General features: G+C 51.1%; 1 protein-coding gene across 8 annotated transcripts in view; it reads right to left on the bottom strand.

Moving 5' to 3' along the window:
* Window positions 1-23,596, bottom strand: part of ARVCF (ARVCF delta catenin family member) — a 58,437-nt gene that overhangs the window by 16,421 nt on the left and 18,420 nt on the right. For 4 of the 8 annotated variants that reach the window (XM_019755874.2, XM_074321828.1, XM_074321829.1 and 1 more), the window contains one exon: window positions 4,272-4,499. The exons of 1 other annotated variant lie outside the window; for it this stretch is intronic. In XM_019755874.2, coding sequence (XP_019611433.2) covers window positions 4,272-4,481 — 210 coding nt within the window. In that variant the 5' untranslated portion in view covers window positions 4,482-4,499. Of the gene's footprint in view, window positions 1-1,285; window positions 1,444-4,271; window positions 4,500-23,596 lie in introns of those variants that run through there. 3 more of the 8 variants (XM_019755879.2, XM_019755880.2, XM_074321831.1) reach the window with 1 other exon arrangement.

Below are 23,596 nucleotides of genomic sequence, written 5' to 3'. Positions count from 1 at the left end.
AGAGGGCACAAGATGGCTGCTGCTGGATGAAGGAATGGAGAGGTGGAAGAGTGACAGCCCACTCCCACCAGCAAGGCCATCCCAGATAGACTCAAGGACAAGCCAGGCTGGCATCTCCCATCAGGGGAAGCAAGCTCTTGGCCACCAGACACCCTCTCCCTTGGTGCCCATGGCCTCTGCCCAGCCCTGGAAGACTGGAGCTCACCCCTCCACAGCTGCAGTCCACCTGCCAGGGCACAGCACCACCTGCCAGGGCACAGCATCACACTGAGTGGCTGAGAGGCCAAGAGGCAGTGGGGACACAGCAGACTAGGGAAGCAGCTTGTGGGGGACAGAAAGCAGAGCTAGCTGTCACCCACCCTAACTTACCTAAGCCCAGCCCACCTCCATCAGCCACACTGGCCCAAATCCCTCCAACTCCCCCAATGACCCCTCCCTCTCTGGTGTAGTCAGTGGCCAGACCCTGGGGGCCACACCATGGATGCGCAGCCGGCAGAGACCCGGCTGTCCTGTCGGAGGTGGCAGGTGTACGGAAGACCTACCTCGCAGCACAAGGGGTGCGAGGCGGTTGCTCAGCCTGTTTCCGAGCATGTAACAGGCCCCCGCCCCCTCTGGGCAAGAGTGCAGACTGCCCACATGCCACCCCCCACCCACCCCCAGTACTGGAAGGCTGACTGCCCGGGATTTCCTCGGAGACCCCCTCCCCTCCCCCGCCTCCGCACGTGGGCAGGGCCGTCCTCCACCCCTCCCTTCACGTGCACTGCCGCGGCAGACAGGGCTTCCATTAAAGCTCCTTCGCAGGTCCCCAGAGTCGGAACCCGCGCTGGGGCTTTGGAGGCGAGGGGAGGCCCAGAGAGCTCCGGGACCGGGAGGCCTAGCCGGGCTTACCCTCTCCTGACTCGGACTCCCTCCTGCACAGAGGGGGCTGCTCCGGAAAGCCCTCGCCTCCCGCCCCTGTCGCTGGCACCTGTCCTGGGCTCTGGCCGGGGGTGCGCCCACCGGGTCCCGCCCCGCTCCCCGCGCAGGGTTGCACCGCCCGGGGCCCCCACGCCCGGCTCTAAGAGACCCCCGCGGCCCCGCCCCGTGCACAGCCCCTGGCAGCGCGCTCCCTCCGCCGCCCCGCCCGGCCCGGGCCCAACGCGCCGGCCGGGAGCACAGACAATAGCCGCCTCCGGTCCGCGGCTCCGCGAAACAAAAGCGGGTCCTCCCCGGAAGGCCAGCTCCCCGCCCTTCGCCGCTGGCCCCGGGACAGGACCCACTCGCCCGGGACCAAGTTCTCTCCAACCTGTCTGAGTTCGGCCGGCATCGGGCCGGCTCGGAGGGCGCGGGCTGGAGTGGGCGGCGGCGGCTGCTGGACCTGGCTAGGCTCGGTCGCCTCGGCCGCTCAGGATGGGGCTCCGCGGACTAGCTCCCCGCGGGGGCGGATCTGGCGGCGATCAAGAAGAGCAGCCAATCGGGCGGGGCCGCGCCCAGGCGGGGCGGGGCGGGGGCCGGTGGGCGGGGCGGGGCGTAGCGCAGCAGCCAGGGTTGGCCGGGGTCGCCCAGACTTCCCCTGCTGCTGGCCTGGGCTCCTTCTCTTTAACCCCTCCTTCCGCGGGGGTGACATTTTTCCCGCCGAGTGACTTTATCCGAGTCCCAATTCCCGGTTCTCGGTTTGCCCCCAATAAAAGAGTTCCCTGCCCCTGTACAGTTGGAGAAACAGTTCTGGCAGTGCAAAAGCCATTGCGGTCATGGACAGAGTGCGAGACCACCCTAATGCCACAAGCTGCTGATCTTAGTTACGACTCAGTTTCCCCTTGCTGTGAAATGGGGGCCCGATGCGACAGTAGTTACCTCAATGACAGCGCGGCAAGGTCTCTCAGATCCATCCTGCCTCAGGGGGCCCTTACTCACCCACCCCCCACCCTCCGGCAAGACCTCCCAAGTAAGTGTCCCCACAGAGTTCAACTGGGACCTGGCAAACAGACCTGCACTGCCCCATTTTGTCTTGGGTTTTCTCTTGCAAGACACAAAGGTCCCTCCACCCTCTGAGGAGTGTCAGAGCAGATCAAAGGGTGGGGGGGACTGTTGGGTGACCCTGGGTGAACTCTTGTGAGGCCAGCTGGCCTCAGACTCTCTCTTTTCCATGCCTTTGATCTACTGGGAAGTGGTGGTATAGGTATTCAGAGTGGCCAGTTAATCAGGGCTTCTCCTACCAGGCTGTACACCCCCACTCTCAGCAGCCTGGTGTGAAGGTACAGCCACACCCTGGGGAGGGAAGGTACAGCCACACCCAGGCTCTGCTGCAGGGAAACAGACAAGGGAAGGGCTGGACTGGGCCACCTCTTGGGTCATACCCCACAAACACAAGCCAATGGCTCTTGCATCATGAACAAGGTAACTAGGCTCTGAGATGAACAGAGCTGGGGCCAGCCCAGGGAGGTTCACGAGGTCGGGCCAGAGAGAAGGGTCTGAGCCTGGCCTGCCTCCTACCTGTTTCTCCACAGACCCCACTCAGAAAACTGAGCCACTCTGGGGCCACTTTTCTTTCACAACATGCCACGTACATAGGCCGTGCAGCCAGCATCCTCAAGCACTCTGGGTGTCCACTGCATGTCCCTCTGGGTCTCAGTTTACCACCTGCACAGGAGTGTTGCCCTGACCACTGGCCTCTTGTATCTTCTATCCATGGCAGCTCTAGGTGGAGCCATCTGGGGCAGAAGCAGGAGGACTGGACCACTGCCCTAAGAGAACTTGGCCTGGATGCTTACATTTGGGTCGTTTCTGTCTTCTCCCAAATTCTACCAGCTGCTAGTGCCCCAGCCTGAGGCTGGCCAGTTCAACCAGATGTGGCCCCAACTCCCCCAACGTTCCGAATCAGCCCTGCCAGTCCAGCCACCACCCTGGGAACACACACTGTCTCCCAACTCAGCCCGAAAAAACCATCTCCTCCTAAGAGACAGAAAAGCGAGGGCAGGCTAGGAAGGCCATGGGTGGGGAGGGACGGGGGTTGAGAGGGGTGGTGGCCTAAGGTCTTCCTTCCACAGACCTCAGGAGGCCAGGGCAGCTTCAGGCCATGGGAACATCTTCCCTTGGGAGCATCGACACTTGGCGGTGCCCTCTGGACTGGAGGTCTGAGCCCTTTCCGGCTGGGAGGGCTGGATAAGAGTGCCTGGCGCCTGAGGGGTGACCTCGGGTCCCTGGCTGCTGTTGTCCCCATGTGGCCCAGCCTGGCTGTTCTGTCCCACCTCAAGTTCGGGGGTACAAGCCTCACCGTTGGAGGGCTCAGCAGGACCAGAGAAAGGAAGGCGTGCATGTGCTGGGGGACACACACAGCAGCTGCCCTATTTAGGAGAGCAACACTGCTGCCCTGCCCAGGGAGTGGAGCCAGGAGGGCCCTCTAGGGTCACTGTGAGGAGCCTAGGGGACTCAGCAGGCCTCCTCCCCCAAACCTCTGAGCCTGGTGGTGAGGACAGGCCACAGTGGGATGGACCCCTACCCAGGGGCCCTCCTCCCCGGCCCCCCAGCTCTTGGGATAGCTCCACCATGCCTGTCTCCTACCCTGTGCCTCAGTCAATAACAGGAACTTTCAAAATAATCATGCCAAACTCCAGGCTTCCCGCATTTTCTCACCCTGTTCTTACCACCCCTTGAGTCAGGTGCTTTTGTCGCTCCTCTGCAGGTTAGGCACTGGGGGCACAGTGGGTGGTGAGAGGAGTCCAGACAGTCTGACTCCTGAGGACGCACCCTGACTTTAGAATTCTCAGGGCTTGGCCACCGAGCAGACAGGGCTCCACACCTCCTGGGGCTTTGCAGGGACCTGAGACCAGTCTGAGGGCAATAGCCAGTGGGAAACTGAGCTCCCAGGTCACCCTCTGAGCTGCAGGCAGGTCCCGGGCCTTACTCAAGCCTTCCCCTGGGGCTGACCCACTGATGCATGCTGTGAAGAATACCATGGCTCGGAGGCTCCAGGGCTGGCAAAACCCTCAGTGTCACCACGCTGACCATTTAGCTGCCCAGAACACACCCTGCCAGCTGCCTGGACCGTGGGGGCCCACTCAAGTGAAGGGTGCTGTTTTGAGAGTCAGTCTGTGTCCTGCCCATTCATCATGTGGTGCCCAGCACACCCAAATGGGACTTCTAGCCCCTTGGGAATCCCACTTTCCTCCCCTCCCCAGAGGCCCCAGGAGGTCTTGCAATAAGCCAATGCATGCTGGCTTATGGCCCACCAGGGCCCCTTGACTGTTTTCCCACTTGGCTGTTTTATCCTTCCTGAGTCTCTGGGCTGTTACCTGCAAGACCAGCTGTTGCCAGGCCATTGGCAGGGGCTGCCCACTGCCCACACCACCACTGCCCACACCAGGCTGCTGGGCACGCTCCAGCTGCAGGGCAACATGGCGCCGCTCCTGCTCCAGCGCCCGTGTCAGCCGCTGGAAGCGGGCCTCCTGCTCCTTCACCGAGGCCAAGATGCTGGCAGCCGAGTGCACGTTGCAGTCCTCCATGACCAGGACGCCTGCTGGCTGCAGGCAAAGCAGAGCAAGGTCAGGGTGGGGCCAGGGTGGAGGCCTGGGAGAGGCCATCAGAGTCCCCGTCTGCCCCACTCACAAATCGTACGACTCACTCCCAGACTGGAGCATTCAGCTCTCCAGAGAGAAGCTGCATTGATTAAATTCTAAATTAAAAGCCATTAATCTGAGGCTGGCCAGAAGCAGCCGGCTCCCTCCCTATGGGGTGTGGGGCTCTTCCCCTGCTTCATGGCAGGCCCAGCAGAACCACGGACTACGGGCATCCCAGAGCCCGCTGGGAAGGGAAGGGCCAGAAGAGCTGGTATGACAAGCGCTCAGATCTCCCAGACCCTCTGCTGCCCACAGCACATGCCAGCTCACCCCAATCTCATGGGGCCAGCCCAAGCCCATCTCACTGAAAAGAACACTGGAGCCCGGAGAGGTGGGGGACCCATCTATAGCTATAGCTGCACAGCTGATGTGGCAGAGACAGTTCTCCAGCGGGCACGGAATAAGGTGCTGCTCCAGAGCAACCAGGTGCCTGGGACACATAGGCAGGCACAGGGGTGACACAGGCCGACAGACCCGTGGTCTGGCCTCCACTCACAGCCACGCTGGCTGGAACGAGGGTGGTGTCTACCTTCATGGCAGAGTGAAAACCGAGTACAGCCTGGTTGCAATTCTGTGCCTGGACGTGGCCCATGTGCCTGACGCCAGATCCAGAGAGAGGTTGAGGGCAGGGGCCCGGGCTTCCCAGGCCCAGTGTGCCGGGAGGGTCAGGCCTGCCTGGGCCCCAGTCCAGCGCTGCCCCTGAAGGCCCCAGGGTAGCGGGTGGGGGCGGTGGGGGCTTGGCAGTTGTAATGACGAGCCAGCGCTTTTCCTCACCGCTTGCTCCCTGGCTGCCCAGTGTGTTTGTTTTTCATGGGCAAAAAGCAGCAGGGGGAATATGCAGAGCGCAGACCCAGCCACACGGCAGCAGGTAGGGTGCAGGCCACGCAGCCACACTGCAGGGTGCTCGGTGTACAGCACGGTGCCCACTGCTGCTTGGGGCTTCCTTCCGGCCCAATCCACACCAGCCTGCCGAGCGAGGCTGCCTCTGCTGGCTCGCTCAGCCCTACACCAATCTAGGACCGAGCTTAGTGACAGCACAATGCTTAGTGACAGCACCCTTGAAGGGCCAGCTCTGCAGGGTGGAGCCAGCAGCAAGGACAGAGCCCAGGAGGAAGGGTCCGTGCCAGGCTTGGCCACAGTACCGACTGGACCAGGGACTGTCAAGGGGCATTGGTGCACCTCGAAGTGAAAGGACACTGCAGAGTTCAGTCCACTGCGACAACTGGGGAAACTGAGGCTCAAAGAGCACAAGAGGCCAGTGGAGGTCCCAGAAGCTGCTCTTCATTTCCCTAGCACCTGTCACAAAATAAAATTGTCACTGTGATCTAGAGGAGGGGCAGTGAGGTCAGCACAGCCAGAAGAACGAACTGAACTCCTGCTGGGAGAGGTCGTGGCTACCACTGGCGGTGGGGCGTGTTTGGTGGGCGAGATGCAGACCAGGTCCTCTGGTCAGCAGGGAATAAGGGACAAACAGCACAGCACATACACAGCCATGGGCACGCAGCCCCCTGTGCAAGGGTCCCAGACACACCTGCGTGCGGTGGCCACCAGGCCTTGTGCACAGATGGACTAAACCTGGTTGCCCGAGGTGGAGTGCTGGGGCCTTCTTCCCTGGAGGGCAGCACATAGGAGCTGGGGGGAGGGAGCAGGTCAGCCTTCAGTGAGCCTTGGTTGTAGCAGGGTAGTCTCAACTGAGCCTCATGGCGCTGGGTGCACAGCTGAGACCTGGGTCACACATGTGAGGGGAGGTGGCAATCAGGACCCATGGGGCAGCTGTTGCCCTCCTGGCCAGGAGGCTGCTTTTCTTCCTCCTTGTGCAGAGACATGGGTTCCTGACTGATCTCAGCCTTCCCTTCCCCCCTACCAGCAGGACGAAGCCTGCACTGCAGACCTTGGGGACAGCAGGTGAGGGGCAGCCTTAGCCTCCAGCTTCCCTGCCCTGGGCTCTCCAGCATGCTCCAGCTCTGGGGTCCAAGGAGCCCTCTGAAGGGGGCCCACTCACTCTGGCTGAGAGCTGGCCAGGGGTCCAGAATTCTGAGACAATAGTGAGAAGATAGCGAAAGCCCACACTGACCTTTTCATTGCCCAGTTCTCTCAGCTGGAGCTAAATGACTGTGTGTATCCTGGGCGACATCCCCTAATGCCAGCCAGCTTGGGGGCAGAGTGCTCCACAGCTGCTCCGGGTGCTGGGCTCATGCCCTTTGCTCCAGCTGGAGGGTATACCCTGGCTGGGTGGGGGCACCGAAACTTGCAGGCTGCAGCTTTGTCACCCTGGGGTGCAGAGGGGTCAAGCTGCTGGCTGAGGGCATCTAGGAAGCAGGGAAGACCCAAGCCCACTCTTGTGACAAGGTAGCTTCCCCAGATCCCAGGTGCACAGGAGCACATGTGGGCTCAGGTGACCCAGGCCAGCACCCCAGATGGCAGCTTTTCTGATGGTACCTCAAAATGCTGTATTTCTATTAAAATGATAAATCTGTGATGACATGGAAGGCAAAATGTGCATGAACTTTTCAGATCGACCACGAGACTTCAAAGACATTTTCACCAGCTGGGACTTGGGTGGGGGCCCCGATCCTGGGTAGAGGTGGGCACCAGACTCACTCCTCCTGTGACCCGGAAGGGTAGAAGTGCCGCACTGTAGGACGTCGGCTAACCTTCACTCTCCTCCCTGGCTTACGCCATCACAGCCTCCATTCACCTGCAAAGGGTCCTGTGCTGCCTACAAGGCAGACCCCTCACGACCCCCACCCAGACCCTAGCCACTGCTTCACGAGTCCTTGGCAGAGGAAGCTCCTTACCACACATGCCCACCTGCTCACAGAGATGATTTAGCAAGAAGACAGGAAAAAACATGCTGTCCAGAGAGTCTTGCCTGTCTCTGGACAGAAGTGGAGGTGGTCAACCTGGGGAAAGCCTGACCAGGCCCGGGCACCCCAGGAGTGACCCCAGGTAGATGGATTGGTGAGTGGGTGGGGAGATGGAAGGACAGAAGTCTGGATGGAAGGGGACAGGAAGGAGTGAACAGATGTGCAGATTGCTAGATGACTAGTTGGTTGTGTGAGAGGACGCTGGTAGATGGGTGGGTGGATAGCTGGATGTGTAGGCAATGCATCAGTGGATAAAAGGACTGGGGAGGAGTGGGAGGCTGACTGGAGGAATAAGTGAATGGATAGATGGGCAGATGAATGGCTGGGCAGAACCAGGCTCTGAAACCCTGCTGGGAGGAGGGAGCCCTGCCCCGCAGCCCTCCAGGGCACAACTATGGCCAACATGCTCCATGAGGAAAGTGAAGGCACCAGTAGAGGAACTAGGGGAAGACACTGATCCCTCCCCGAAATCTAAGCCCACATTTGATGTCTTCCTGCTGACCCAGACATTCCTCCTTACAGGGAGTCCAGCCAAACCCTGCTCCAGAAAACCAAACTATGGGGCTTGAGTCCAATCTGGGTTCAGGAATTAGAGGAATTTCCTAAGGGTCAGGCCAGCAGTGGGAGGCAGGCAAAAGGCCTGGACTCCAGTCCTGACGCCTCACCGGCCACCGGTCAGCACACTGCCCACTGCCCCTGTCCCCAGCGAGGGGAGAGAGCGGACTGGTCACTGGTGGAACCTCCATCCACCCATCCACCCCCACACTCCCACCTGTCTAGATGGGGAAGAAGTGGTTCCAGCAGGAGCAGAAGAGTAGAACCCAGGTCCAGTGGCGCCAAAGCCCACTTTGTCTAGGAGGGCATCTTGTCCCCGTCTTGGCACTATTAGCATGGAGATTTGCTCCCTGCACCTCTGGCCAGGCCTTGTGGGGGCCCATTTTTAACCTGTCACCACCTCATGTGGTCAGATGCTGCCTGCAGACATGGGGATAGCTTCTGGCCAACCCACGGACTCTCACTGTCAAGGCTGACGACAGGGACAGAGCAGGAGGCCCAGGGTCTGGGGGTCACACAGGGCAGAGTGCTTGTCCGTCTGTCTGTGCCAGACAGGACCACAGTCAGTCAGTGCAGGTCCTGGGGGTCCTGGGTGGGAGGACGCTGGTCCCAACTTTAAAGCACTGGAAGAAACTGCCAAGGAAAGACAGATGGGCTCAACTTTGCAAGAATGAAACATTTTTGTACATTCAAAAAAAAGTGCCATGTATTGTGGTTATAATTTTTTGGGTTTGTGTGTGTGTGTGTGTGTGTGTGTGTGTTTTAAAGCAACACCATTTAGAGCAGTACATGCGAGTGTTTCATACAAAAGATGGGCAATGACTATTTCTAGACTGTGACTGTGTATTTGTAATTTTCCATAATAGAAAGTAGGAGAAAAAAGACATAAAGACAACCAAAAGTCAATCAACACATTGGATCAAGTCTTTGCAGCATCTAGCAGTAAAGTGATATCCTCCATCCATATGCTGCTCTTATAAATCAATAGGAAAAACCAAAACCCCAACTCAAAATGGGCAAAGGTCATGAGCCAGGGATGTGGCCAGAGAGACAAGATGCAAAGCAATGAGTGTGGAAACAGTCGTGTGTGCACACAAGCACAGGAAAAAAGACTGGAAGGAATGCATCTCAGGTTGCAGTGGCTCCCAGCCCTCGGGCTGCTCTCCTGCTATAATCAGATCATAAGAAAGAGATGGCAAAGAAGATGCCCACCCCAGCTGGCTGCCAAGTGAGTGAGGTGCTGAAGACCTCAGCTCTCCAGGGGCCTGTGTGGTGCCACCCACTGCCCAAGGGAAGCAGCAGGATTTTTAGGGAGCTGGGAGAGCCTTAATTGCATTCAGCCTCAAAGTAGACTTCCCCTGCAGAAGAGGTGCCCTCACAGCATTGTGAGGGCAGGGGGTGGACAGAGACAGCCCCTCAGTGACCCCGTCCTGCCCCCAGGCTGTCCGCGTAGACCCCCAGCAGTACACATGCCATGATCACATAGAAGACAACTACATGCAGGGAGAACAGTCGGGGGTATTCTTCCCAACAGGTTCTTGCCCTACGCTAATGGGGTGATCTGTGTCAAGCACTGGTCAGCCCCAGGGCAAGGGGGTCACTGGGCAGGTAGTCCAGGAGGACCCAGGGCTGTGGGGGGGCTAATGCAGGAAGCTCAAGGTCAGGTCAAGGCAGGGAGATTTCTGGGGGCCTGGAGAACCTCAGAGAGCGGCTGAGTGACTGCAGGTTAAATGTGGTAGTGACAAGCAGGGACAGTGAGCATTCCAGCTCCTGCCTCTGCTCGGTGGGAGGCCCTAGCCACAGGGAGCCATTGCCGGAAGCCACTAAAAGGTCTCAGCCTGAGATTCCCAGTGGGGCCTGATTGTGCTCCCTGTGCCAACTGCGGTGCCCCTCAAATCTCCTTGGTTCCCTGGGACCCGCCTCTCTGTGAGGACTCGTGGGATGGAGATGGACAGCAGTCCCTCTGGTCTCAGGCTGGGATTCAGGGCAGCTCCCTCACTGCCCCTCCTGCACCTGACCTAGATTGCAGCTGTAGTTGCAATGCAGTCTGAGGGTTATGCCCTGCAGACTCCCAATGTGGGTATGAGCAGCTGCAGGTGGGTAGCACGCACCTTCTCTGCGGTACTTGCAACAGCCAGCCCAGGGGCACCCCTAGGACCTGAGGCCCCAGGGTTGGGGACCCATGGGGCTCCAGGCCGGGAGTGCTGGCAGTCACAGCCCTCTCTCCACCCGCACCGGCAGCCCATCCACTCTAGCCCCAACCATGAAAGAAAAGCCTGAGCGGTAAGCGATGGGTCAAGCCCCAAGATGCCCCACTGTATGGGGTTGGCGGGCCTGCTGCCTCCATCACCTCCCCCACCAGGCAACTAGTCTGCAAGGTGCCCTGTGTGGCTCCCCCAATCCCTCCGAGTCCAACTCACCCCCATCTTCATCTTAGGAAGAACAGAACAACCATGGAGGGGCAGTTATGAGGGCCCAGGCTCAGAGCCCCACCCCACCGAACTCGGGGGTGAGCACAGGAATCTGAGGCTTACAGCCAGGCTGGGACCAAACCCAGACAGAGCCGACAGCAACCAGGGCCTGGGGAGCCAGCCCCCACTGAGGGGCCAAGGGGTCCGTGAGATGCGCTGATGGCTCCTCCAAAGTACAGCTGGGGCAGCTGTCGAGCCAAGCTGAGGGCCGCAGCTGGGCAGTGCAGCCATCACCCCCTTGGCCTGTGCACACCAGTGCCCTCTGCCTGGAATGCCCTTTTCCCCCCAAACACGGTGGACCCCCTTCTTCCCAGGCCCCCTCTGTAACCATGGCAACGCCCAGGCTTCTCCTGGAGGGACAGAGCCTCTTTGTGGTGGTACAAAGCCCCTTTGAGGGGCGATGGTGATATAGCTCCTGGGAGCCTGTGGCCAATAAGCCTCTGGTGTGGGGGGGGGACAGAGCCACCCCCACCCCACCCAGGTTACAAAGCCAAGGAAGCTGGGGCAGGAGAGTCTTAGGGTTAGGGGCTAGGATTCCCCTAGAGCCACCTGCCCATGAAGGTGTCCCTGGGACCAGCCCCATGGCCCTGAGGACTGGTTATCTGCCGGGGGCTAGGGAACTTGCCAGTCTTTCCCATTGTTCTGACAAGAAGGGCACTCTGCCTAGATAAAGGCAGAAAGGCATAGGGAGCGAGGAAATTCCCACCTAATTGGTAACCCAGCATGGGACCCAGTGGGAACTAGGCACCGGAAGTCTGGGGGAGGGGGCGGCAGGGCAGGAGGTTCAGATGGCGGGAGATCTGAGACTAGGGCTGCTGCAAGAGCTGTGCGTGCCTTCTTGCCCACCCAGCTCACTGTCTCTCGATTCTCTGGCCTGGCTTCCCCTGCTGTAGCCAACCCCCCACCCCCACCCCCCTGCCCTGCCTGCCCTGGGGAGAATGTGGCCAGGTTTGGACAAGAGGAAACTTTACTGTGGCCTGGACATGGGACGCTGAGTGCAATGTGGGTGCAGGGCGTGGTGACAGGGAACTAGTGGAGTCCTCTTCCCCCCACCCCAGCATGTCTGCCCTTTCTGTGTCCCAGCTCCACAGTCAGGCAGGCTCACCCTGGCAGACCCCACTCCCCACCACCCTGGACGTGGCCTCAGCCATAGAGCCCCTCCCTGTCCTAGCCCACGGGTCCCTCCCACCCTCACTGCTGCTGACCAGGCTCTTGGCAGTCCCCCTGAATGTTGGGCACCCTGCCTGGCTGGCCCTCCCCAAGTGACCTCAGTCTGACCCACTGCAGCTTTGCTAACTAAGCCCCTGGGGTGGGGGATAAAGGCCTCAAGCGGCAGTACGAGGTGGTACTGGCTCCAGGAGAGATCTGTCCCTTTGTGGGCAGATCCACACAGGTCCCAGGGAGGGGGGGCCAAGGGCTGCCCTGACATGGTAGTGTTCCTGAGTCAGCAAGCACCCTGCACCCCCACTTCACCCTCCCGGCAGCATTCCTGCTGGCTGCTGACACTTTCTAGGGCAGCTGGATGTGCCTGACAGATCATTATCAGAAATACCAGCTAAATCTTCCCCACAGCCCTAGAAGGGAGGGGGTGGCTGTGGGGGGTGGATGGGGGAAGCTCAACATAGCCCAGCCTGGATGGGACCTTGCCACCCTGCAAGATGGGGTCTATAGCTCAGCTGGATCACCTGTGGCCCCAGAAGGTTGTCTGGGAAGAATGAGATGTATGGGGAAATCGGCCCTCATTCCCTCGTCAGGAACACTGGAGACCCAAGCTGGGAGACTCCACCAGGGTTCGCCTGCACTGCACCCCTAGCCCAGTGAGGGGTACAGGGACAACAAGCAGCTCGGTGTCAGGAAGACCCTCCCGCTGCTGTGGGCAGAGGCAGGGTGGCTGTGGCTGGCTGATTCTGGTTGGATCAGAGGTGGGAGTGCCTTGGGGAGGGAGATTCCCGGCCCTTCCAGTCTTGCTCCTAGCCCTTTGCATCGAAGGGCCAGGTCCTGGCTGGTCCCTCCTTGCCTAGGGTCCCGAGTGGCCTCTAGCCAGCTCTGGCTCCTCGCAGAGGCCTTTAGGGACAGGACTTCCTTCCCAGAAGCTGAGCTGGATGTCAGCCTTGTTGCTCCTGGAACCCCCCCCCCCCCCCCAGCCAGCTCAGCTGCTCCTGAAGCTCAGAGTGCCCATGGCAACAGGTCCAGACACTACCAACCTCCAGCCAACAGCAAAGTCCTGCCTTTCACATGCAAATGACCCAGCGAGACCGTTCAGGGGGCTCCACCCCACCCTCACCCAGTGCAGACTTTGGGTCCTGCAGTGTCCCCATCTGGCTCCCCCAACCCACACACATATACCACATGACACTGCTGGGAGCCAGGCTTGTGTGTTCCTGTCCCAAGGAGGTAGGAACACTGCAGAAGGCTTGCTGACTATTTGGGGACTTCCTAAAACCCACCCTCAGGCACACATGTGCAGCCACCCACACAATCACGTATACACACACATGCAGACAACCACCCCTATCCACCCTGTGGGACCTCACCTGTGCCATGAGATAATTGGTGGTAGGTGGACTGACAGTCCTGACAGATCCTTGGGGGAAGGGGAAGGTAGAACTATGGCTCCTTAGCCATCATGGCTTCTGTTGAGGGTCAGTGGTCCTGGGCAGACCCCACTACTGTCCTAAACACTGGGCAAAGCTGTCCCCCACCAAGAGCCCAGGCCTGTTCCTGACACCACAGTCTGCCAGCAGCCTCAGCCTTGGGTGCACACTGAAGTCAACCTGTGACAGGCAGGGATCACAGACCCTGGGCAGAAACACCCAGTGTGCACAGACCCTCCTGCAGCACCCCAGCACCTTTGGCAGATCCTGCCACTCTCTGGGGACCCGAAAGAGCTGACTTCTGCTGAAATATGTTTAGCGCATTTATTAGCACAAATATTAGGGAATAGCTGATAGTGTCTTCAAAAGGATAAAGAGAACATTTAACTGATTAAGTGGGAACAGATCATAATGAAAAGGAACAATCATAAATGAGGAAGATACTGTACAGATTTACAGGAAAACAGCAGAGGCAGCAAACAGCAGACAGGGCCCAGCAGAAAATCAGCCTATAGTGAGGTGGCAGAAAGCAAACTCGAGGTAGTCCTTCCAAACCAGCAGAAAATTATGAAGAGTTGATAAAAGAGGGAAGACAGAAGATGTGAAAAATGGACCCTGGGGATAAACTTCCACATAACGGAAATTCCCTGAGAGAGAAAGCTGATGTGGGACCCAAAGAAATGGTCAGAAACTGCCCTCAACAGAGAAGGCCTCTAGTGGGGCTGTCATTGTCCAGGTGGGAATCTGAGCTTTCTGTCCAGAAAACAAGCTGAGAAAATTGTGGACATGTCCATTTCCAGCATTTTATGATTCACTCTCATTAGCTGAATGTTTTCTCAGGCCTCTTAAATGTGTGGTGTCTGCTCTGCAGTGTGGGAAGGAGGCCCACCTGGGCTGACGTCCACAGACCACACAGTGGAGTCTGGGTTCATGCTCTCCACCAGGCTGTTCACAGCCCTGGAGAGGCCGGACATTGTCTATCCATAGATGTCAGCTGCAGCACCCCACAGCCCACTCACCCTCTCTCATGTGCCAGACACTTTTTTTGGTAAGGAATAGCCGACAGCTTTATTAAAACAAACAAAATGCCTCACCTCCTTAACTGGAGATCTTTAAAAAGGTTAACCTAGCTCTGAAATTCCTTAAGGAGACATGATGGTGAAATTCTTAGATTTTCAGAGTCATGATTTGCCATTCACTGGTCAATCTTTCCCTGGGAGGCAGCGAACACAGCTCATTGGGACCCTGGACTACGGCTTTAAGAGCAAAAAGAACACAGGAAAGATGGTGCCTATCCACCAGTGCGTGGAAAGAGGGCTCAACACAGGGACAATGGTGACTGTCCCCCCCCCAGCCCTCACTCTGAAGCCACACAAGTCAATCTCTCCCTGTATGTCTCTGGCACCTCCCATGCCCTTGTCCCTCTGCCAGAGCCCAGGGTGAGTGCCTGAAATCATGGGCCCTTTAAAAGGATGCCTGGGTTTCCAGCAGCCTTCCGTCTCACCCTATAGACGGAATCCCTGCTGATTTTCATAGCCAGATGTTGTGGGGGCTCCTCTTCCCTATACTGGTGCTCTAGGATGGGGAACCTGGTGAGGGGCTGGGACTCCTCACTTCTCAGGGGGGACAACTGCAGCTGAAATATCCCTCTGGATTCTTAACCTCCACACGTGAGTGTGGGGCCAGCTCAGTTTCGCATGTCCGACATTCCTACCAGTCTTGACATGGCTTCTTTATATCCTAAGTCTAAGTTATAGGACTTCTGTTTAGCTAGTCTTCAGATGGTTCTTGAGGTTGATTGTTCTATAATTCAGTTGTAATTTTGAGGTGGTCACAGGAGGAGGCCAGCATAGCATTCACCTACTCCTCCATCTTGACGGGAACTCTCTTCTGTTACTTTTTTTTTTTCTGATTATTTTTTAATTTTTTTTTTCAGTTACAGTTGACATTACTACTTTATATTCGTTTCAGGTGTACAGCATAGTGGTTAGACATTTACATAATTTTTGCAGTGATTCCTCCAATTAGTCTAGTACCTACCTGGCACTATACGCATACATAACTGTTGCAACATTATTGACTATATTCTCTATGCTGTACTTTACATCCCTGTGACTTTGTAACTACCAATTTGTATGTCTTAATCCTGTCATCTTTTTCATCCAGCTCCCCAAACTCCCTCCCCTCTGGCAACCATCATTTTGTTCTCTGTATCTGAGTCCATTTGCTTTGTTTCTTCCTTTATTTGTCCTTTAGAAATCATACGATAGTTGTCTTTCTCAGTCTGACTTATTTCACTTAGCATAACACCCTCTAGGTCCATCCACGTGGTTGCAAATGGTAAGATTTCATTTTTTATGGCCGATTAATATTCAATTGTATATACGTACATACCACATCTTCTTTATCCAATCGTTGACTGATGGGCACATGGGTTGCTTCCGTATCTTGGCTATTGTAAATAGTGCTGCAATGAACATAGAAGTGCATATATCTTTTCAAATTAGTGTTTTGGATTTCTTCAGATAAATACCCAGAAGTGGAGTGGCTGGGTCACAAGGTAGTTCTATTTTTAAGTTTCTGAGAACCTCCAAACCATTTCCCATAATGGCTGCACCAATTTGCAATCCCACCAACAGTGCATGAGGGTTCCCTTTTCTCCCCATCCTCACTGACACTTGCTTGTTGATTTATTGATGATAGCCATCATGACAGGTGAGATGATATCTCATTGGGTTTTAATTTGCATTTCTCTGATGATTAGTGACTTTGAGCATCTTTACGTATGTCTATTGGCCATCTGTCTGCCCTCTTTGGAGAAATGTCTATTCAGGTTTTCTGCCCATTTTTTTTTAAAAAAGATTTTATTGGGGGAGAGGAACAGGACTTTATTGGGGAACAGTGTATACTTTCAGGCCTTTTTTCCAAGTCAAGTTGTTGTCCTTTCAATCTTAGTTGTGGAAGGTGCCGTTCAGCTTCAAGTTGTTATCCTTTCAGTCTTAGTTGTGGAGGGCGCAGCTCAGCTCCAGGTCCAGTTGCCGTTTCTAGTTGCAGGGGGCACAGCCCACCATCCCTTGCGGGACTCGAGCTGGCAACCTTGTGGTTGAGAGGACGCACTCCAACCGAGCCATCCAGGAGCTCAGTGGCAGCTCAGCTCAAGGTGCTGTGTTCAATCTTAGTTGCAGGGGGTGCTGCCCACCATCCCTTGCGGGACTCGAGGAATTGAACTGGCAACCTTGTGGTTGAGAGCCCACTGACCCATGTGGGAATCAAACCGGCAGCCTTCGGAGTTAGGAGCATGGAGCTCTAACTGCCTGAGCCACCGGGCCGGCCCTCTTCTGCCCATTTTTAAAATGGATTGTTTGTGGGGGATTTTGGTGTTGAGTTGTATGAGTACTTTATAAATCTTGGATATTAACCCCTTATCAGATGTATCATTGGCAAATATCCTCCCATTCAGCAGGCTATCTTTTAATTTTGTTGGTGGTTTCCTTTGCTATGCAAAACCTTTCTAGTTTGATGTAGTCCCATTTGTTTATTTTTTCTTTTTTTTCCCTTGCCCTAGGAGACAAATCAGAAAAAGTATTACTAAGAGCAAAGTTGGAAAGTTCACCACCTGTTTTCTTCTAGTTTTACGGTTTTGAGTCTTACATTTAAGTCTTAATCTATTTTGAGTTTATTCATGTATATGGTGTAAGAAGGTGGTCCAGTTTCATTTTTTTGCATGTATCTGTCCAGTTTTTCCAACACTATTTATTGAATAGACAGTCTTTATGCCACTGTATATTCTTGCCTCCTTTGTCATAAATTAAACGATCACATAGGTGTGGATTTACTTCTGGACTCTCTATTCTGTTCCATTGATCTATGTGTTTTCATGCTAGTACCATGCTATTTTCATAACTATTAGTCTTATAGTATACTAGTTTGATATCAGGTAGTGTGATATCTCCAATTTTGTTCTTCTTTGTCAAGATTGTTGTGGCTATTTGAGGTCTTCTGGGGTTCCATATAAATTTTAAGATTATTTGTTCTAGTTCTGTGAAAAAATGTCATTGGTATTTTGATAGGGATTGCATTAAATCTATAGATTGCTTTGGGTAATATGGACAGTTTAATAATGTTAATTCTTCCTATCCATGAGTACGGTATATGCTTCCATTTATTTGTATCTTCTTCAGTTTTTCTCTTCACTTAGTTTTCCCAGTACAGATCTTTTACCTCCTTGGTTAAATTTATTCCTAGGTTTTTTTTGTTGTTTGTTTGTTTATGCAATTGCAAATGGGATTGTTTTCTTAATTTCTCTTTCTGACAGTTCATTATTAGTGTATAAAAATGCAACTGATTTCTGAATATTAATTGTGTATTCTGCTATTTTACTGAATTCATTTATCAGTTTTAATAGTTTTTTGGTGCAATCTTTAGGGTTCTCTATATACAGTATCATGTCATCTGCAAATAATGACACATTTGCATCTTCCTTTCCAATTCGGATGGCTTTTAGTACTTTTTCTTGTCTGATTGCTGTGGCTAGGACTTCCAATACTGTGTTGAATAAAAGTGGTGAAAGTGAGTATCTTTGTCTTGTTCCTGACCTTCAGAACAATGCTTTTAGCTTTTCCCTATATGATAGCTGTGAGTCTGCCATACATATACGGCCTTTATTATGCTGAGGTATACTCCTTCTAGTCCCACTTTGCTGAGAGCTTTAATCCTAAATGAATGCTGGATTTTGTCAAACAATTTTTCTACATCTATTTATATGATCATATGATTTTTATCCTTCATTTTGCAGATAGGGAACCAATCTTGCATCCCAGGAATCCCACTTGATCATGGTGTATGATCTTTTTAATATATTGCTGAATTCAGTTAGCTAATATTTTGTTGAGTATTTATTCATCTATGTTCATCAGGGATATAGGCTTCTAATTTTCTTTTTCTTTTTTTTTGTAATGTCCTTGTCTGGTTTTGGAATCAGGGTTATGGTAGCCTTGTAAAATGAGCTTGAATTTTGGAACAGTTTGAGAACAATCAGTGTCAACTCTTCTTTGCATGTTTGGTAAAATTGCAAACAATTTTGAATTGTTAAAAAGGTGAATTTTACCTGCAAAGTCACCCAGTCCAGCTCTTTTGTTTACTGGGAGTTTTTTTAAATTACAGATTTGACTTCATTAGTAGTAATTGATTAGTTCAGATTTTCTGTTTCTTCTTGATTCAGTCTTGGAAGAGTGAATATTTTGAGGAATTTATCCATTTCTTCCAGATTGTCCAATTTGTTGGCATATAATTGTAACATTTATTATAATCCTTTGTATTTCTGTGGCATCAGTTGTCATTTCTCCTTTCATTTCTGATTTTATTATTTAGGTCCTCTCATTTTTTCTTGATGAGCTTGGTTAAAGGTTTATCAACTTTGTTTATCTTTTCAAAGAACAAGCTCCTGGTTTCATTGATCTTTTGGGGTTTTTCTTTTTTTTTTTTTTGCATTAATTCATCTTTCCCTAGTATTTTTTTAAGTAATTTTTTTCAGTTACAGTTGACATTAAATATATTAGTTAAACATATTAGCAGTTAGACATTTATATAATTTATGCAGTGATCCCCCATTTAGTCTAGTACATCACTGGCACTATACAATTTTTGCAACATTATTGACTATATTCTCTATACTGTACTATATTTTTTTGTAGACTCTATTTCATTTATTTCCACTGTGATCTGTATTATTTCCTTCCTTCTACTCACTTTGGGCTTCGTTTACTGTTCTTTTTCTGGTTCTTTAAAGTGTAAGATTAAATTGTTTATTTGAGATTTTTCTTGTTTCTTGAGGTAGGTCTGTATTGCTAAGAATTTTCCTCTTAGGAATGCTTTTGCTGTGTCCCATAGATTTTGGGTCATTGTGTTTTCATTTTCATTTGTCTCAAGGTATCTTTTAATTTCTTGCTTGATCTCATTGTGTACCCATTCATTATTTAGTAGCATGTTATTAAGCCTCCATGTGTTTGTGTGTTTTTCAGTTTTTTTCTTGTAATTGATTTCTAGTTTCATACCATTGTGGTCAGAGAAGACACATGATATGATTTCAATCTTCTTAAATTTATTGAGATTTATTTTGTGGCCTAACATATGATTTATCTTGGAAAATGTTCCATGTGCACTTGAAAAGAATATATATTCTGCTGTTTTGGGGTGAAATGCTTTAAAAATATAAATTAAATCCATCTCATCTGGTGTGTCAGTTAAGGCCATTGTTTTTGGTTGACTTTCTGTCTCAAAGATCTGTCCATTGGTGTCAATAGGGAGTTAAAGTCCCCTACTATGATTGTATTATTATTGATCTCTCCCTTAATTGTCAGTCAATATTTGCTTTATATATTTAGGTGCTCCTATATTGGGTGCATAAATATTTACAAGGGTTATGTCCTCTTGTTGAATTGATCCCTTTATGTTGTGTAATGTCCCTCTTTGTCTCATTATAGCCTTTGTTTTAAAGTCTATTTTGTCTGATATAAGCATTTCTATCCCAGCTTTTTTTTCATTTCCATTTGCATGGCATGAAATATCTTTTTCCATCCCTATGCTTTCAGTCTATGTGTCTTTTGATCTGAAGTGGGGCTCTTGTAGACAGCATATGTATGGGTCTTGTTTTCTTATCCATTCAGCCACTATATGTCTTTTGATTGGAGCACTTAATCCATTTACATTTAAGGTGATTATTGATAGATACATATTTATTACCATTTTATTATTCATATTTATGTCCTTTTTTTCCCTCTTCTTCTTAAAAAAGTCCCTTTAACATTTCTTGTATTACTGGTTTGGTGGTGATAAACTTCTTTAGCTTTTTCTTGTCTGGGAAGCTTTTTATTTCTCCTTCAATTTTAAATGCTAGTTTTGCTGGGTAGAGTAGTCTTGGTTGTAGCTCCTTGGTTTTTATCACTCTGAATATCTCCATACCAATCCCTTCTTGACTGCAAAGTTTCTGTTGAGAAATCAGCGGACAATCTTATGGGAGCTCCCTTGTAAGTAACTAGTTGCCTTTCTCTTGCTGGTTTTAGGATTCTCTTTGTCTTTAAACTTTGCCATCTTAATTATAATGTGTCTTGATGTGGGCCTGTTTGAGTTCATCTTATTTGGGACTCTCTGAACTTCCTGGACTTGTATGTGTATTTCCTTCACCAGGTTAGGAAAGTTTTCAGTCATTATTTCTTCAAATAGGTTCTCAATCCCTTGCTTTCTCTTCTCCTTCTAGTACCCCTATGATGCGAATGTTGTTACACTTAATGCTATTATTCCAGAGGTCTCTTAAACTATCATCATTTTTTTAAATTCTTTTTTTCTTTTTTCTCTTCTGCTTGGGTGTTTTCTGCTACCTTGTCTTCCAAATCACTGATTTGATTCTCTGCTTCATCTAGTCTGCTAGTGATTCCTTCTAGTGCATTCATTTCTTATTGTATTCTTCATTTATGAGTGGGTCTTTTTTATGGTTTCTCTGTCCTTTTTTATGCTTACTGTCTCTTTGTTGAAGTTCTCACTGAGTTCATCTAGTCTTCCCCTAAGTTCATTGAATATACTTAAAACCATTGTTTTGGACTGAGTATCTGGTAGCTTGCTTGCCTCCATTTCATTTAGCACTTTTTCTGGAGTTTTTGCCTGTTCTTTCATTTGGGACACATTTTTTTGTTTCCTCCTTTTGGCTGTCTCTCTGTGTTTGTTTCTATGTATTAGGTAGATCTGCTACATCCATCAGTTTTGGCCAGGTGGCTTTATATAGTAGGTGCCCTGTGGGGCTCAGTGGTGCAGTCTCCCTGCTCACCTGCACTGGGTGCTCCAGGAGATTCTTTGTGCGGGTTGTGTGTGTCCCTGTTATAGTTAAGCCTTGATTGCTATTGGCATATCAGTGGGTGGGATTAACCCTCATGACAACTGGCTGTGTGGTTTGGCCATGTCTACAGCTTATGGGCTGCTGTATGGGGGTCTTAGACTATGGAATGGGATTTGCCCCAGCAGGCTCTGGAGCCTGCTGAGACCACCCTTTGGGTGTGTTGCTTGTGGGGCTAATTGGGTGGTATTCTGCTGTGGTCTGAAGCTGACCTCCAGGTATGTTGGTTCTGGGGCCTCTTGGGAGAGGCTCTGATGCAGGCTCAGGTCAGCCACTGCCTGTGATTGACTGGGGACTACCCGGTAGGAGCTACAAAGCTATCTGTGGTTGGTTGCTCCTGTGCTGGTCCTGGAGGTGCATGGGACAGGCCATGCTGTGAACTGAGGATGATTGCCACCATTACTGGGCCTGGGGTAGCTCTGCAAAAAGCCCAGGGCACCCTGAGGCCTGCTGCTGCCTGCCAGCCCATAAGGTTCAGCCACTGATATAGCCTTGTGCAGTACACGAGTTGGGTGAGGTGGGGTCTCAGGGAGTTACTAGGGTGGGATGAGTGGTAGTCACCAGGTTAGTGTAGATTCTGGTTTGGTGCCACTTCAGAGCCTGGAGCTTCCCAGCAGAAGTCCCAGAGCACACTGAGGCCACCTGCTGCCCACCTGGGGCCCGTGAAGCCGAGAGTTGTTCAAGAAAGAGTGCAACATGTACAAGGCTGGTTGCTGGCTAAGAATGTGGCCCCTGCGTTGTGCAAGATGGTTGGGATAGGGTCCCAAGGAGTCACCTGGGTGGAGCAAGTGGAGCTCAGCAGGCCAATGTAGATTCAGATTTGGCTGTATGGAGGAGGGCTCAACACAAGAAAGACAGTACCTGCCTGCCAGCTGCACAGAAGGAGGATTCTACACTGGGGAAATGGCAACTGTCCCTCCAGTCCTCACCCTCATGCCGCTCAACTCAGTCTCTCCCTGTATATCTCTGACTCCTCCTGAGTCACTGTGTCTCCACTGGAGCCCCAGGTGAATGCCTGCAAGTGAGTCTGTGCGCAGGTCCTTTAAGAGGACACCTGGGTTTCCCACAACCTTCTGTCTCACCCAACAGATGGAATCCCCACTATTTTTCACAGCCAGATGTTGCAGGGGCTCCTCTTCCTAGGTACTGGTACTCCGGTCTGGGGACCTGGTGTTGGGCTGGGGTCCCTCGCTCCACTTGGGGGGGACCTCCTCAGTCAAGATACCCCTCCCTATTCTCAACCACCACACGCCAACGTGGGGCTGGCCTGTTTTGCATCTGCACTCCTCCTGCCAGTCTCAACATGGCTTCTTTGTTATATCCTTTGTTATAGGACTTCTGTTCAGTTAGACTTCAGATGGTTTTCCAGGCTGACTGTCCTATAATTTAGTTGTAATTTTGATGTGGTCATGGGAGGAGGCCAGCACAGTGTCTATCTACTCTGCCATCTTGGCTCCTTCCTCCTTGAGTTACTTACTTTTAAATTTCAGTATATCTTACGTTACTAGATAGCAATAGAATAAACACTTCATGGAATTACCATTCATTATGTACAAAGCTATACAAGCCCTGTGTCCAGCAGGTTTTGTGTCTGTTGTTTTCATCAAAAAGTTTTATTCCTTCAGTGTAAGTGATATTTGAGTCAAATCAAGTTCTTTCATATTTAGAAAATACTCTAAATAATTGTCTTATTTCTACCTTTCTGTTTTAAAGATTGTTTAAGAACAGATTTTTAAAATGTATGTTTTAGCTTGATTTCATTGAAATGATTGTTTTTTGTTGCTGTTGTTTTCTTTCATCATTCTTTTAGGACTCAGGATGGAATTGACTTTTATAAAATGTAAATAACCTATACAGAAAAGGAATGAAAGTGTATGGTTAATACATACAGTCTATATATTTAGAGGATAAATATTTTACAATGCATTTTTAAAGTAGATAGTGCAGTAGAGAGTTTCAGAAAAACCATATCAATGTTGTATAACATTCACTTTTCTCAATTCTTGAGTTTTATTTCAAGATGCACTTTGGGTTAAGATATAATCAGGTATATAGTTAATCAAGACTTTCGATCTCCAGCATTAAAAGACATAAAACACTCTAATCAATGGTATGATATACGTATTGCTACCAAACTATAATGAAAATGTCAATAAACATAGTTTTACAAAGCCTTAGCTATGTAAATATCTAAAAAAAGTAAATAAAATTATGAAGTAAAAGTCAAAATTGATAATGCTGATGTATAACAGGTTACTAAATCAATCTGAGCCTCAGTTTTCTTATCTGTAAAATACTTTTAATGCTTTCATCATAGATCTGTTATGATGATCAAATACAATTACATATATTTAATGCATGAAGTTTAATGTATTATGTATTACATATTACATACACTTAATAAATGCCAAGTACTATTCAGTTTTCAATAACTTAAATAATAAAACAAAATACTTAATGCAACTTTAAAAAAAAGAGCAAGATCAGAAAAACTCCAGAATCCAAGAGGCCTGGCTAATGCAAGTGATTTGGGGAACTGCAAGCAGAGGCTCCAGGCAATGGCCCTTGGGGAACCAGGGCGGCTGAGAGGTAGAACTGCATTTTCCAGCAATAATACTGATGTTCTGCA

The sequence above is a fragment of the Rhinolophus sinicus genome, linkage group LG16 (assembly GCF_036562045.2).
Source record: "Rhinolophus sinicus isolate RSC01 linkage group LG16, ASM3656204v1, whole genome shotgun sequence".
Lineage (NCBI taxonomy): Eukaryota > Metazoa > Chordata > Mammalia > Chiroptera > Rhinolophidae > Rhinolophus > Rhinolophus sinicus.
Note: the sequence above shows the minus strand (reverse complement) of the source record. Positions and strands in the feature narration are given on the sequence as shown.